At 39.4% G+C, this 12914-nt stretch overlaps 1 protein-coding gene across 1 annotated transcript; it reads right to left on the bottom strand.

Annotated features, from left to right (window-relative positions):
- Positions 1-740: 740 nt before the first annotated feature.
- acp2 (acid phosphatase 2, lysosomal) lies at positions 741-11431 on the bottom strand. Its single transcript, XM_080877317.1, has 13 exons — positions 11269-11431; positions 9279-9374; positions 8864-8950; positions 8545-8605; positions 8362-8453; positions 8175-8273; positions 6648-6737; positions 5912-5995; positions 5771-5819; positions 3279-3367; positions 2997-3103; positions 2704-2879; positions 741-2593 (listed from the first exon to the last, which is right to left on the bottom strand). Exons 1-13 carry the CDS (start codon positions 11356-11358, stop codon positions 2448-2450), a joined length of 1266 nt encoding a protein of 421 aa, XP_080733443.1. The 5' UTR covers positions 11359-11431; the 3' UTR covers positions 741-2447.
- Positions 11432-12914: the final 1483 nt, after the last annotated feature.

The following is a 12914-nucleotide window of genomic DNA, read 5'->3' as shown; positions in this document are numbered from 1 at the left end:
GGATTAATCAATTAAAAAGACACAGGAGTGAGCACAGATTTATCGAAGTTGCCATGCTGCCCCACCATCTGGAATAAAAAAACCAACATGGACATCGCCGTTCCACCTGACTGCGTTTCAAGTATGTCACTGGAGAACAGCCATATATGTAGTGCACCTTGTAAGTTATTAATTTAAAGATCACAAATTGTAGGGTCTACCTTACAATATAAAGCACCTTGAGGCGACTGTTGTTGTGATTTGTCGCAGTATATAATTAAAATTGAATTGAATTATAAACTAAGATTATGCCAGCAACCAGTTCAAAACTAGGATTATGCAACTGAACTGGGAGGGGCAAGAAAACAGAATTTAGTCGACTGCTGTCTACTGACATCTAGTGGTGAGATTTTACACACTGTATTTCTAAAGGCACTTTTCCATTAGTACCTACTCCGATGGACTTGCTACGACTCAACTGGTTTTTCATTACAACCCAGTGTGCATGCTTGTTGTTGTAGAAATGCGTCTGGGTGTCCATAATGTAATTAATATGTAACATGAATGCTATAACAAAGGTGGGTGGGGTGGAAGCTCTGGCCATCTTTTATATGCAGTCTGAAAATCTCATCCAAAACTGGGTGTTTTCTTTTTGTAAAACATTGTGAGATACCATTAATGGGTTTTAATGACTTAAAGTATTAAAAAAATAAGGCAGAGAGTCAAAGATGCATTTCCAGTGTTCCCAAGTTCTCAGATTTTCATAAATGGATCGATTAAAAACGAAGCTGGGGGGGGGGGCAAAAAACCCCCACTCAGATTACACCTTTAACAAAAAAACAAAACAAAAAAACCCCCCAAAACCCTAATGATTCTTCTTGGTAATTCCAAGAATACTATTTTAGTTTCTTGCTGCAAAGAGATTAAACATTGGGCTTAAGCCAAGCTGCCAATGTGCTTGGCAGCATTCAGTGACAGACCTCCCTTTATTAAATCAAACACAGATGGAAGATTTGAAATTACAAACAGCATAAAAAACACCATATTATTAAAAACATACAAGGCATCTTGATCATTAGGTGCTGGAGTCAAAACAGATCCAAAGCTGAAATGAATCAACCTTACCCCCAGTGTGCAAAAGCAACACATACACACACTGAGAGGCAGAATGAATGAAAGCACTGGCACAAACACACAGGTTTGCAGTTAGAAATATCCAGGAGAATGCAATGATATAATTACAAGAAGACATATGCTGGATTAAACCTCTTTAGTAAATTAATAGAACCAAAAGCTGCAGCTTTTACCCCATCCTGTGTTAACAGATCTGCAAAGCACCATGCAAATGCCAAAGCAAACAGATAAGTGCACCTCCACACCTCAACAGTCATCAAGTTGTCACGTTTAACACAGAAACAGGTTGTTAAGTAAGACTTGCACTAATATTGTGTAAGATTAATTACTTCCCATCAGGATATATTTTGGATTTATTCAGCGGCACATACTTGCATTACTGCTCGGATTCACACTTGTGAAGCATGATGCTGTGAATGGGTTGTATTGCTGCCACCTTTGAGAACTGTAATCATTATGCAGCATGTTGCTTGACTAAGTTTAACAAAGGCTAATAAACTCTTTGTGAACTGGCTGAAGGGCTAATGGAGACCAAATGTATGGCTACATGAAATGACTGTGTAAGGCATATATTTTCCCAGTGTGGCACTTGGTGAATCTGAACGTACTCTAAACAAGCAAGTGGGGTTATGTAACATGTGATGTGCTGGAGAGGAGCTGACAAGACATGGTTAGCTTACCTAGCAGTTAGTCATGATGCTACAGTGCATAAACTGCCCATTATGGTTGCTGTATTGGTAGCATTATGCGCAAACTGTGGCGCGACCACAGCCCTGTCACTGTGTATACTAGATGGGTGTGCACTGCTGTTTGTGAGGGCAACTATGGTAAGTGTGATGGGTCCTTACCATTAACCATGTAATGCCACGTGACCGCGGAGTTATTAAGTGCAGCATCTGTAAATGACTCATTTTGCAAATGCCCAGAATGAGGCCGCGCTCTGACTGACCTATTAAGGAAAAAAATTTTTTTCACAGCACAGCTGTTGTCTTTTTAACTGCTATTATAAAAATCTGGATTCTTAAAATGCAACACCCAACCCCATCCTCCACACGTTTCATTAAAATCTACTCATTTACGTTCAATTAAAAAAATCTATATTTTCAGTCTTTAGCAATAAAGATGCAAATTTAAAAAAAAATTTTTTCAAGGAATGTTAAAACCAAGGATGTTCTCCGCTTTCATCTCGGGATCTAAAGTCTTGCTGAGTTGTTCTCTGGGTTGAGTTTGAAATTTTCTGCGAGCGGGTGGGTTAGAGTTCAAAGTTCATCGTCATCGCTGGTCTCCCAAGATGCAAGATTTGGAGATCTCCGAGGAAGGAGTTTGTGCTTCTGTCAGGAATCCTCTCCGCCTTCCTGGTTGATCACATGCTGGTATCCCCGGCTGTTTATTGGATCCTTGTGCCGACAAAGAACGCCGAGGAGGATGACAATGAGGACGAGGAGCACACATCCGGTCACAGCCAGGCTGGTGATGACCACTGCAAATATGAAGAAGAATGCAAAAATGGTGCAAAACTGTTTTAGTCTATATTTTTTTTTAATGTTTACAGTCAAGTGTGTCATGTTTTATTATGTGTGAAGTGCTCACGTTTATCTGTGTGTTTTGAAGGGAGCTGACACTCTTTGTCTCTGTCGTCTGAGATGAAGACCTTTGTAATTGTTACAAACTCATCCAGGGGGCAGTCAAGGGAGCAGCCCGGTAACTGAAGCGGGTACGGGGGCTCCTTGGTGTTGTTCCGGTAAAACATGGACACTGAAGCAGAGCTGCGTGGACACGAGACAAAGACTTTTACAATTTTACAAGTCCCATCATCCCACTTAAATATACTGTTATCAACTCAATGGAGTCTGTTTTACTGTGATGCTTGCGTGTGTGTTTACCCGTTGTCTTCCCTGTAGAGCTCAATCATGAGACAGGAGGCATATGGCGGCTGTATTCCATTAAATACGCTCAAGCTGGCCAGCAGAGCGGCTACAGTGGTGTCATGCTGTGAGGCACACAGACACACACATATAAAGAATAGTATAGGACAGCTTAAGCTAGCTTACTTAGCTTAGCAAAAACCAGAAACAGGGAGACTGCTAACATGGCTCAGTCAAAAAACAAAACAATCTTTTACCAACAATTCAAAAAGTTACTAATAAGTCTTCAAACTAGCTCACCGCTGAGAGCATCATCATTTTCAGCTGCTGTTTTGGGTCTGGAACGGCCATCTTGGAAAGATTCTTCACGATTTCACCCAGCAGCATCCCTGAAAGACAGACAGTAGATACTATTATCCCTTTAATCCTGTAGCCATGAATGAAAGCTCGAATCATTTTAATACTGTTAATAAATCTCCTGAAAAAACAAACAGCATTTGCAATTATTGCTCCTTCTAGTGAGTGCTGTGTGCATTTCTTCTTCAGTCACCTCTCTCACTCACTATGTGATAATAGACTCTCTGCATTGAATCATATCTTTTATTAATCTGTCTCTCTTCCACAGCATGTCTTTATCCTGTCTTCCTTCTCTCACCCCAACCGGTCGCAGCAGATGGCCCCGCCCCTCCCTGAGCCTGGTTCTGCCGGAGGTTTCTTCCTGTTAAAAGGGAGTTTTTCCTTCCCACTGTGGCCAAATCGCTTGCTCACAGGGGGTCATATGATTGTTGGGTTTTCTTTGTATGTATTATTGTAGGGTCTACCTTACAATATAAAGCGCCTTGAGGTGACTGTTATTTTGACTTGGTGCTGTATAAATAAATTGAACAGAAAAAAAGACTTTGTGTAACACAGATCCATTGTTATTCAAAAAATGATTAAAAAAGGACAACATGCGCCTTCAGACATGAACACACTGCAGATCATCATCAAGCCGTCACAAATACTCCCTTTAGTGTTGGATTTTTTCACCTACTCTTAACATATTTTTACATATATAAAAACCATGAGAAAATCAACAGCACCGCTGTTTTTAATTTATCGCATTCATGATGCTACTCCAACCTACTGCCAGATTAACCCCAGAACACCAACGTAGGGTGACTTATCCCACAAATTAAATTCTAAAAAACACAGAACTGGGCTGTAAACAACCACAGGCTGACTCTGTATGAAAGCAGAAATCTTCATTATATCTAATCTAAAAGTGTGCTCGACAGTCCTGTCTCTATAACTCAGTGCTACATGTTTGTTACCAGAGAGTAAGAGCAGATTACGTACTGTTTCTGTAGCATGCTCTTATCTTAATCACATTTCCGTTTTTGAATTTTACAGAAACTGCACGTTTCACATATGCAAAAGTAATACAGAAGACCCTTGCCAAGTCACGGTGCAGAGTTCACAGATTTCTCCTTAAAAATGAACTAATTACTGTTCTTAGAAACAGAATTCACAAATATACTCCAAAATTTGTTTAATGGCTTTCTTTGTGTCAATATATCATTTTTCATGTATATTAATGCTAAATTATTAATACTATATTTATATTTTAGTACTGTAGAGCGAACACAAAGCAACTGTAATACCACTGTACTCAGAGGCGGGAGTTTTAAAAGTATCCAATCCAAGAGTGCTATTTATCTGTACTTACTGCAGATGGAGTCAAGTATTCCTGCATCATAACCAGTGTTGGGTGTAATGTGTTACTAAGTAACGCGTTACTGTAATTAAATTACTTTTCCACTGAAAAAGTAGAGTAACTAATTACTGTTCATTTTTAGGTATTTTAATTACAGTTACTTTCAATGTACTTGCGTTACATTGTAAAATAATTAAACTCGCTGAATATCATTGTTTAATTTCAATAATTTGTCTTCTAAACGTAGAAGTAAACTCTGCTGCTTTAACATCGTTGCAGTGCAGGTGCTCGTCATTTTGCGCCAGTTTGCTGCATAGTCGTATTCTAAAGCGGAAGATGTCGGACTTGGCTGAAGCGAGTGGCTGTTTTTTGAAATGGACATATTCCCGACTCTTCACTTTTCTGAAACAAGCAGACAAGAATATTAGAGTAATATGTAAGCTATGTCCTGGGGAGAAAAAACTATCGGCCGCTGTTAATAGCACGAGTAATCTATAGAAGCGCCTGACACGAGAGCATAGACGAACACTTCTGAGTGATCTTTGTTCATCATCCATGGATAACACCGCGGCAACTCCTGCTAAGCAGGCAAAACTTGATTTTACTTCAGCAGCACAGAAAGCGTCTGAAGGTGAGCTTAAAACAATGATTGCAGGCTACATTGTGGAAGAGATGCTACTGCTGCGTACTGTAGAGTCTCCGTCTTTAAAAAAAAATGTATTTATTACTTAAAGAGTTTAATTTCTATTGTTTGCCCACTCAAGGTGTATAGGGATTTTAAGAAGTATTTAGTTAAATTACTTATTTAGTAATTAAGTCACTTTTCTGACACAGTAATTAGATAAGTATTTTAAATACAATATTGACTGAGTAATTAGTAATTAATTACTTTTTTAAAGTAACTTACCCAACACTGATCATAACAAGTGTTCTCATGTTTTTCATTTCGTTCTTCTAAAAACTCTAACAAGACACCCAAACACATACTTGGGTTATTGGGGTTTGTTTTTTTTTTTTCAAACCACATCTTCTTGTCAGGCTGACGCTGAAACATAACAAATTTAGTTTTGGTAGCCACACACACACAGACACACACCTCCCTGCAGCCGACTCTTCTCCTGCTGTTCGTGCACCGCAAATATGACCTGCAAACATGTCACATTAGATAATATTAGTAAATATCAGTACTGAGATCAGAAACTTTAAATGAAAGCTGAGATGGAACCACAGCTTTTACCTGAAATCCAAAGTCTTTGAGCTTTTGGAGCTTCTTCATAACGTCAGGCGAGACCCAATCAGGAGCCGTCATGTTGTGCTGAGACTGGAAGGGGGGGGGGGGGGGGGGGGGCAACACAGACAGACATAAAGACGAGTTTTTTCATACTTTCCTACTTAGTTACTCAGCGGTTGCACTCTGTGTCCCAGCTGTACTCTGCTCAAATGAAAATTAACACCATTTGGTGTATAAATGGCACCTTTTACTTTACTTTATTCTCACTAAGAGTAAAAGTGTGAACAGTGTAACAGTGGCACGCCACTGCTCATGCGGTCCACCTAAAGTCAGGCTGAAATGCAGGAAGTGAGACAAGAAAAATGTGAAACTGCTGTGAGCAGCACTTTGCTGTTCCTCAAACATTGTGTTACCAAAACTGTTCATCGTTTCCTCAAAATGGTCAGTTGAGTTATCAGAATAAAACTCATGTGACATATGAGATTTGTCCTGACTAGCACGGTGCTGTTATTTTGAAACTAAAGCAACGTGACGGCCTCTTTTAGCTGCATATCTGACAGCAGTAGAAAACATTGGATCATTTAAAACTGGGCCTATTCTGCTCTGACATGTTGCTGCTGTAAATAAAAACTCAACAAACCGGCTGACAGAGAATTTGGCTTTCCCTTGGTGTTTTTAGTGTGTGTGTGTGTGTGTGTGTGTGTGTGTGTGTGTGTGTGTGTGTGTGTGTGTGTGTTCTTACCTCACAGAAGAGAGTGTCATACACACTCCAGACAGTTTCCACAGTGGTGTCCTTCAGCCCCGTTTTGTTCCTCACCAACTCTATGATATCCTGAAGAGAAGAACAAAGCAGACTTGTGAACAGTGTACCTCCAACTCTTACTCTTTATTCTCCAATGATAAAAAGTCATTTACAGTCATGTGAAAAAGAACATTTTCACAGGATTGTATGCATTCTTTGAAAAACCAAGTACACCCATGATTCAGTAGCTTTTAGACTGGAAGTAATCATTTTCTGTACGACTTTGTCTCTCTTTGGGTCGCTGTTCTTTACAACATTGCTTCAGTTCATTTTGTTTGTGGATATTTGTTTACGCAAAGCTCTCTTAAAGCCCTTTGAGGTCTTATTTCAGCCAGTTTGAGGTCTGGACTTTGACTACGACTGTATCAACGCATTGATTCTTTTGTTTGTCAGGATTGTTAGTGTGCCTGGGATAATTGTACTGTAACAAGACCTGTTTCAGCCAAGCTCTGGAGTACTTTGGTACACAAAGAAGTTCTTGGTCCCAGGTCCTCTGGCTGGAAAACAAGCCCAAATCATCACCCCTCCACCACCATGCTTAACAGTTGATATGAGGTATTTCTGCTGATATACTGCGTTTGGTTTTTGTCAAACATCTTCATTTAGTACTTTGGTCAAAGCTTTGTGATGTATTTAAACACAGTGTTGCAAACCTAAGTCATGCTGCCATGTCAGGAGGTTTTCTTCTAGCAACCTTTCCAAATAAGCCGTACTTGTTCAGTCATTTTTATGACCATTTTTCTACCCTCCTGAACTTTAACATTTAACATGCTAACTGAATTTGTTAGCGAATTTGCTGGGAAGATTCCAGCATTTTGTTAAAATAGCTAAAATGCTCCAGATCAGTCAACTGCCAAAACCTCTGCTTTTATAGGGGTGATCACACTTGATTAATTCATTAGCAGCACCGAGCTGCTGCTAATCCTCTCAATTTCGATGAAAGCCATAAGAATGCACTTGAGTTTTTCACAAGTCTGCTCTGTGAAAATTTTCTTTATACAACGTTTGGGACAATGGCACGATTTCCCCTTTTGTATCCCACCATAAAGGATTTGAATGAAAACAAAGCAATCACAGCATGACTGAAAAGCAGGCTTTCACTTTTTCTCTAACAAAACTAAAATATAAATCATTTAGGAAAACTACACTTAAAAAACAAAACAAAAAAAACCAAACATATACAGTCGATTTTTTATGCTTAAAGGTGATTGGCCAATGATCTGTTTTAAGGCCAGGTGTGGCTCATTTTCACAGCATTCGATGAGAGAAAACGTCTAAAGTTAATTCCATTTGTTTAATTTCCTTATATTTATAATTAGCTATCATTATATAAGCATAAAAACATGAAACTGAGTGCATTTCTAAACAGTCAATACATTATTTATATTAAATCGCTTGAATTAAAGCTGAGTCTATACGTCTGACCCAACAGTAATGGATAGATATACTAAAGAAGAGAAGCGGTACCTGGTACGTTGCAGTAACGTTTAAAAATTCCTCCGTGTGTTCGGTTTCATTCATCAGCTGCTGGTAACGAGGACAGTCTTTCAAAGGAAATGAGAGAAGCTAAAAAACAAAAAAGACATATTTCAGACACCGACTAACTTTTCGCAAACATAAACAACTTCAAACAGCAGTGACTTCATACACTAACCCTCTCTTCACTTTGCGGCACAGTGTGGACAGGTATCGGCTGCCACTTCAGGTTAGGGTTGAAGACCTGCTGGCCGCTGGGAGGATAAAGACCTGGATGAGGGGGGAAAAAAAATATGGCACGCCAAATGAGAAGAGTACCAGAAACAGCAGTATGAATATTAGAAAGAAGAGGTCTTCGGACCTGCGAGGTTGGCCTCGGCACTCATAAGGGTGCGATCGTAGTCTGTACTGCGAACTAAGATCTGAAGACAAAAGGCATTAAGCAGGTTAAGATGTATTATAGTTGAAATTTAGGATATCAACAGTCAAAAGTTAAATATTAAGAAACAAACTGCACAAAAACAGAGGCACTCTTCCGTCATATTACAGGAATTTGTGCGCTGGTGCGAACTCTGAAGAGGCCTCTTCTGTCAAATATTAACAAGAGTCACAGTTTGACTATAAAAGCTTCATGACGACTTGTCATGTGGACTAAAAGTGAAAAGGAGGCTCCATCTCACCTCGTGCCGGTTGTAGGATGCATTGAGGAATTTTTCGTATCGAGTCCTCAGAAACTGGCCCAGCTCAAAGTGCTGCTGCATCCCTATCTACAACGACAAATATGAAATAAGTTACACTCTGGCTAAAGTAGCAGAACTGTAAAATCATGTAGTATGTTAAAAATCAGAGTAGTATGGGCCAGCTGGTTGGTGTTGCTCAGGAGCCTGGCTGCAACATTTTGCATGACCTGTATTTATCTCATTTATCTTTTATTTTTTGTACAAACTTGGAAAACAGTAATCTAGCTTGTACCCTGAACACATTTTTCTGTATCAGCTTTAGCTGTGTGACAGCTCTACTACACACAATACTGCCTGCTGTAGTAAATGTAGATTTAACAGTTTACATTAGAATAAAAAGCAGTCTTGGTTATACCTGTGACAGCTGACCAAAGCCCTGCGGCCAGTCGCTCTCTTGGTGGGGGTCGGTGGGATAGGCTTTGACTGGTGATCTGTCGCCATGCCGAAACAACTGGAAAGGACAGAAGTTAAAGAAAGAGTGTCATGAAAAACTGGCATTTAAAACAGTTTAATTTAATATTTTCAAATATTCAAAGCTGCACAAAGTGTGCTCTGTGTATCATTTATACGCACACTGAAAGCCTGACAAATCATGAAATATTATTTTCCATCTTCATAAACATATTTTTAAAGTCTACCAAAGGTGCTTTGCATGAATTATAACGAAACAAGCTCTTACTCCTGGTGGTTCTGAAACTGTAAATCAGTAAACAGGTCAAAAATGTGTGTGTTTGGATTTTTTTTTTTTTTAGGAAAAATATTTGCCCGACAGTGCACATCACTGTTTGCAACATCTGCAGCTTATCTTGCATATACTGACAACAAAACCTTTGTTCTACTTTTATCAGTATCACTGGTGGACATAATACCCAGTCAGCAGACACCTGAAACTGCTTAGCAAACACTATAATGTCAAACCATTAGGACAAATGGCTTTAACACCAGTCCCCTAAAAACAGCACGGATAACGACTAAATGCAGTTTGTGTCATATTTAATAATAAGAAGGCTACAGTGAAACCTGTATTTATGAAGCAGGTCTTTTATGAACCCTAACATTGGTATGAGGGTTGATTACGATCAGTTTCAAGTGAAGGAGATCCTATTACAAGCAGTTCCACCTAAACATCCTACAGTACACATCAAATGGTTTTAAATTTCAGCTTTCAAACCACTCTAGAGAAATGCTGCTTTCTAGTTTACACAAGTCTATTTGAAGAGTGGATTATCCCTTTCTAATCTTATCTGTTCTACAATACAGTCTTGGCTCTCCATGTAAGTTTCTAAGAATGAGTCCAGGTATATCCTGATCTCCTATTTCACACTATGGCAACATTTTTGTTGCCAATGCCTGTTAAAACACATTGGGAACATGTGACCTGGAGCTCTCCCCAATACACAAAGTGTTAAAAAACAGGCAATTTTCCCTTTTCAGTTGGTAGTCTTAGACATGCAAAAAAAAGATCCTAATGTGCACCACCCATAGAGCAAGCAAAACACATATGGACTGGAAGACAACAGAAAACAGTACATCTTGCAGTGTATAGCTCATTGTTGCCTCTTGAAGACAATAACTTCCTTATCCTTAAACACTTTGTTTTTCTTTAATGAGGCATGCCGGTGTTCCCGATCATCTGTAAATATTGGCTCTTTTGTAGTTTGTGCATCTGTTCTTTGACTATTGGGCTCATTCTACACTATCATCACTGTGACCTACATTTACACATTTATTGTTCGGGTTTTTTTTTTTAAGTGTTTGTGTGTATCGACAGAGCTCATTCCAACTTCATTAAGTTCGCTAAGTTGTCACGTCAGAAAGGTAAGGCCTGTCATGCAGCTCCTGGTGCCAGCGGTGACATTAACATTACAGCCCACAACACCTCAGGTTTCTTACTAAAGTAATGATAGACACTTGCTAACAGAGTTAGCATGTAGTGAGGATTCCTGTAGTGGTTTCGTCTGAAGTCAGTGCACACCGTGCCATTTGACAATTTCTAATACTTTGACGTTGACATATTCCTTCAGTGTGCAGTCTTAGAACGGGTTAGCATTGCAGCCTTCTAGTTCAATACGATACTAGCTACTGGTGAGAGGCAAAACACTCAACCTACCTACTAATTTCCTAATGATAATTATTCGTGAATGTATTATTTATATGCCGATGTTTCTAAAAGACTCCAAAGACTTCTGCCAGATGTCATTCCTAGACAGGAAACTATACATGTTGACAAGTAACCGATGGTTACAGAAAACCTCCTAAATTATAAATGTAGTTCCGCAACCGTCTACACACTGTGGAATTCCGCACAGCTTTCGCGGCGTTTCAACACCTTCAACGTTACTCACCACAGTCGTATACACTAGTTTTCTTTCTGCCGCGGCTCGTCCACACACACAGGTCAGTGTGAAAACAAAGAGCACTGCAGCTGGCACCATGTTTCTGTCTGTGTCAGCAGAGCGCTAACCTGTCTTGGCTTCAGCTGCTAACTGGCTCGATTTCCTCTCTTGTGCGCGCTGGGTCAAGTCAGCAGCAGACTCGAATTACATCGGAAGTCGTAAAATAAACTGGCAATATTTTTAAAGGAAATTAAATTTAAAAAGAGGAACCATTGAGGTGGGCGTATTTCTGCTATTTTCATATGTATTCATAAAACCGACGATGATATTTTTCATCCACATTTGCTCCATAATTACTGGGTCAGATTTTATTTCGAAACGATAAACGGAAGTGACAGAGCAGCAATTTTAAATTGTTATTGATCCCTTTATCCCTAGTCTTAAAGTGTATATTTATTTTCTTGCTCTTCTTATAATTATTGTTTGTTTACTTGCACTGCTGTAACTGGAGCCTCGTCGTCTCGTCTGTCTATATACTGGACTGTATGTAGCGGAGATGACAATAAAGTTTACTTTGACTTCAGCAGCGAGGAAGCGCACCGAGGGCTCTCGCGCTCACTTTTCGCATACAGAATTTCGAAAAAACATGCAAATTATAAGTCTGTATCATAATGTCGGGTGTTTTCGTGTTTGTTGGTTTGTTTTTATTTTGTTTTATTTTGCGAGTTGGTTATTAGATGCTGCTCCAGCCAGCCAGAGAATCCCCCGCCACCCCGCCCTCTCCTCCCTGTGCCGCAAGCAGCAGGCACCTCGCCCTTACTCCCAGCAAATGGGCGATAGAAAACCGATCGGTGCCTATGCCATCCCCAGTATGCGCTGGCATGACGTCGGGGCAGCATGAGTACGAGCAATTTTTTTTTTTTTTTTTTTTTTTTTCTTTGCCGATGCCCGTGATGCCGCCCCCCACCACTATGCCGCCCCGGGCAACCGCCCGTGTCGCCCGTATCAAAAACCGCTACTGGATAAAGTACAGTATCACCGCAAATATGGTGACATTTCTTAGGTATATTTAGATTTAGTATACATAATGAGTTTCAGTGATATAAATAGATTATATAATTTTTATACAATTTATATATTAGATTATTTTACATTATACAGTTTGCTGTACGTTGTGTTTTTTGACAACAGAAAGGATTTTATAGCTTTACATAAATAGAACTGAGCGCAGGGATTTATATGAACTTGGAAATGCAACGTGGAAGCCAAATGCAGGAGTTACATTAATATTTGTTTGTTTGTTTATCTGTTCATTATTAGATTTTGTGTGTAACAGGAGTTTTTTGTCTTTTCCTAAGATTGTTATTCAATTGCGCCATTCTCATTTTCTTTGTTGGCAGCAAGAAGTGCAAAGCTCAAAGATGTTTACACCACAGCTACCGATCCTCAGGAGGGCTCAAAGAGCTGGAGGGCTTTCTTTATCTTTTGTCATCATACAATAGTAAAGTAAAATGAGGGCCTTAAAATTGTGCAAATTAACAGGTATTTATCTGTGGGTTTAGTTGTATATAAAATACTTGTAGGAAGCTGTACCAGTACAAACATGACAGTACAACAGAAGAGTAGGACGAAACTCGTAACATAAACAACAATTA

This window comes from Rhamphochromis sp. 'chilingali', assembly GCF_963969265.1.
Source record: "Rhamphochromis sp. 'chilingali' genome assembly, chromosome: 3".
In the NCBI taxonomy this organism is placed as follows: Eukaryota; Metazoa; Chordata; class Actinopteri; order Cichliformes; family Cichlidae; genus Rhamphochromis; species Rhamphochromis sp. 'chilingali'.
Note: the sequence above shows the minus strand (reverse complement) of the source record. Positions and strands in the feature narration are given on the sequence as shown.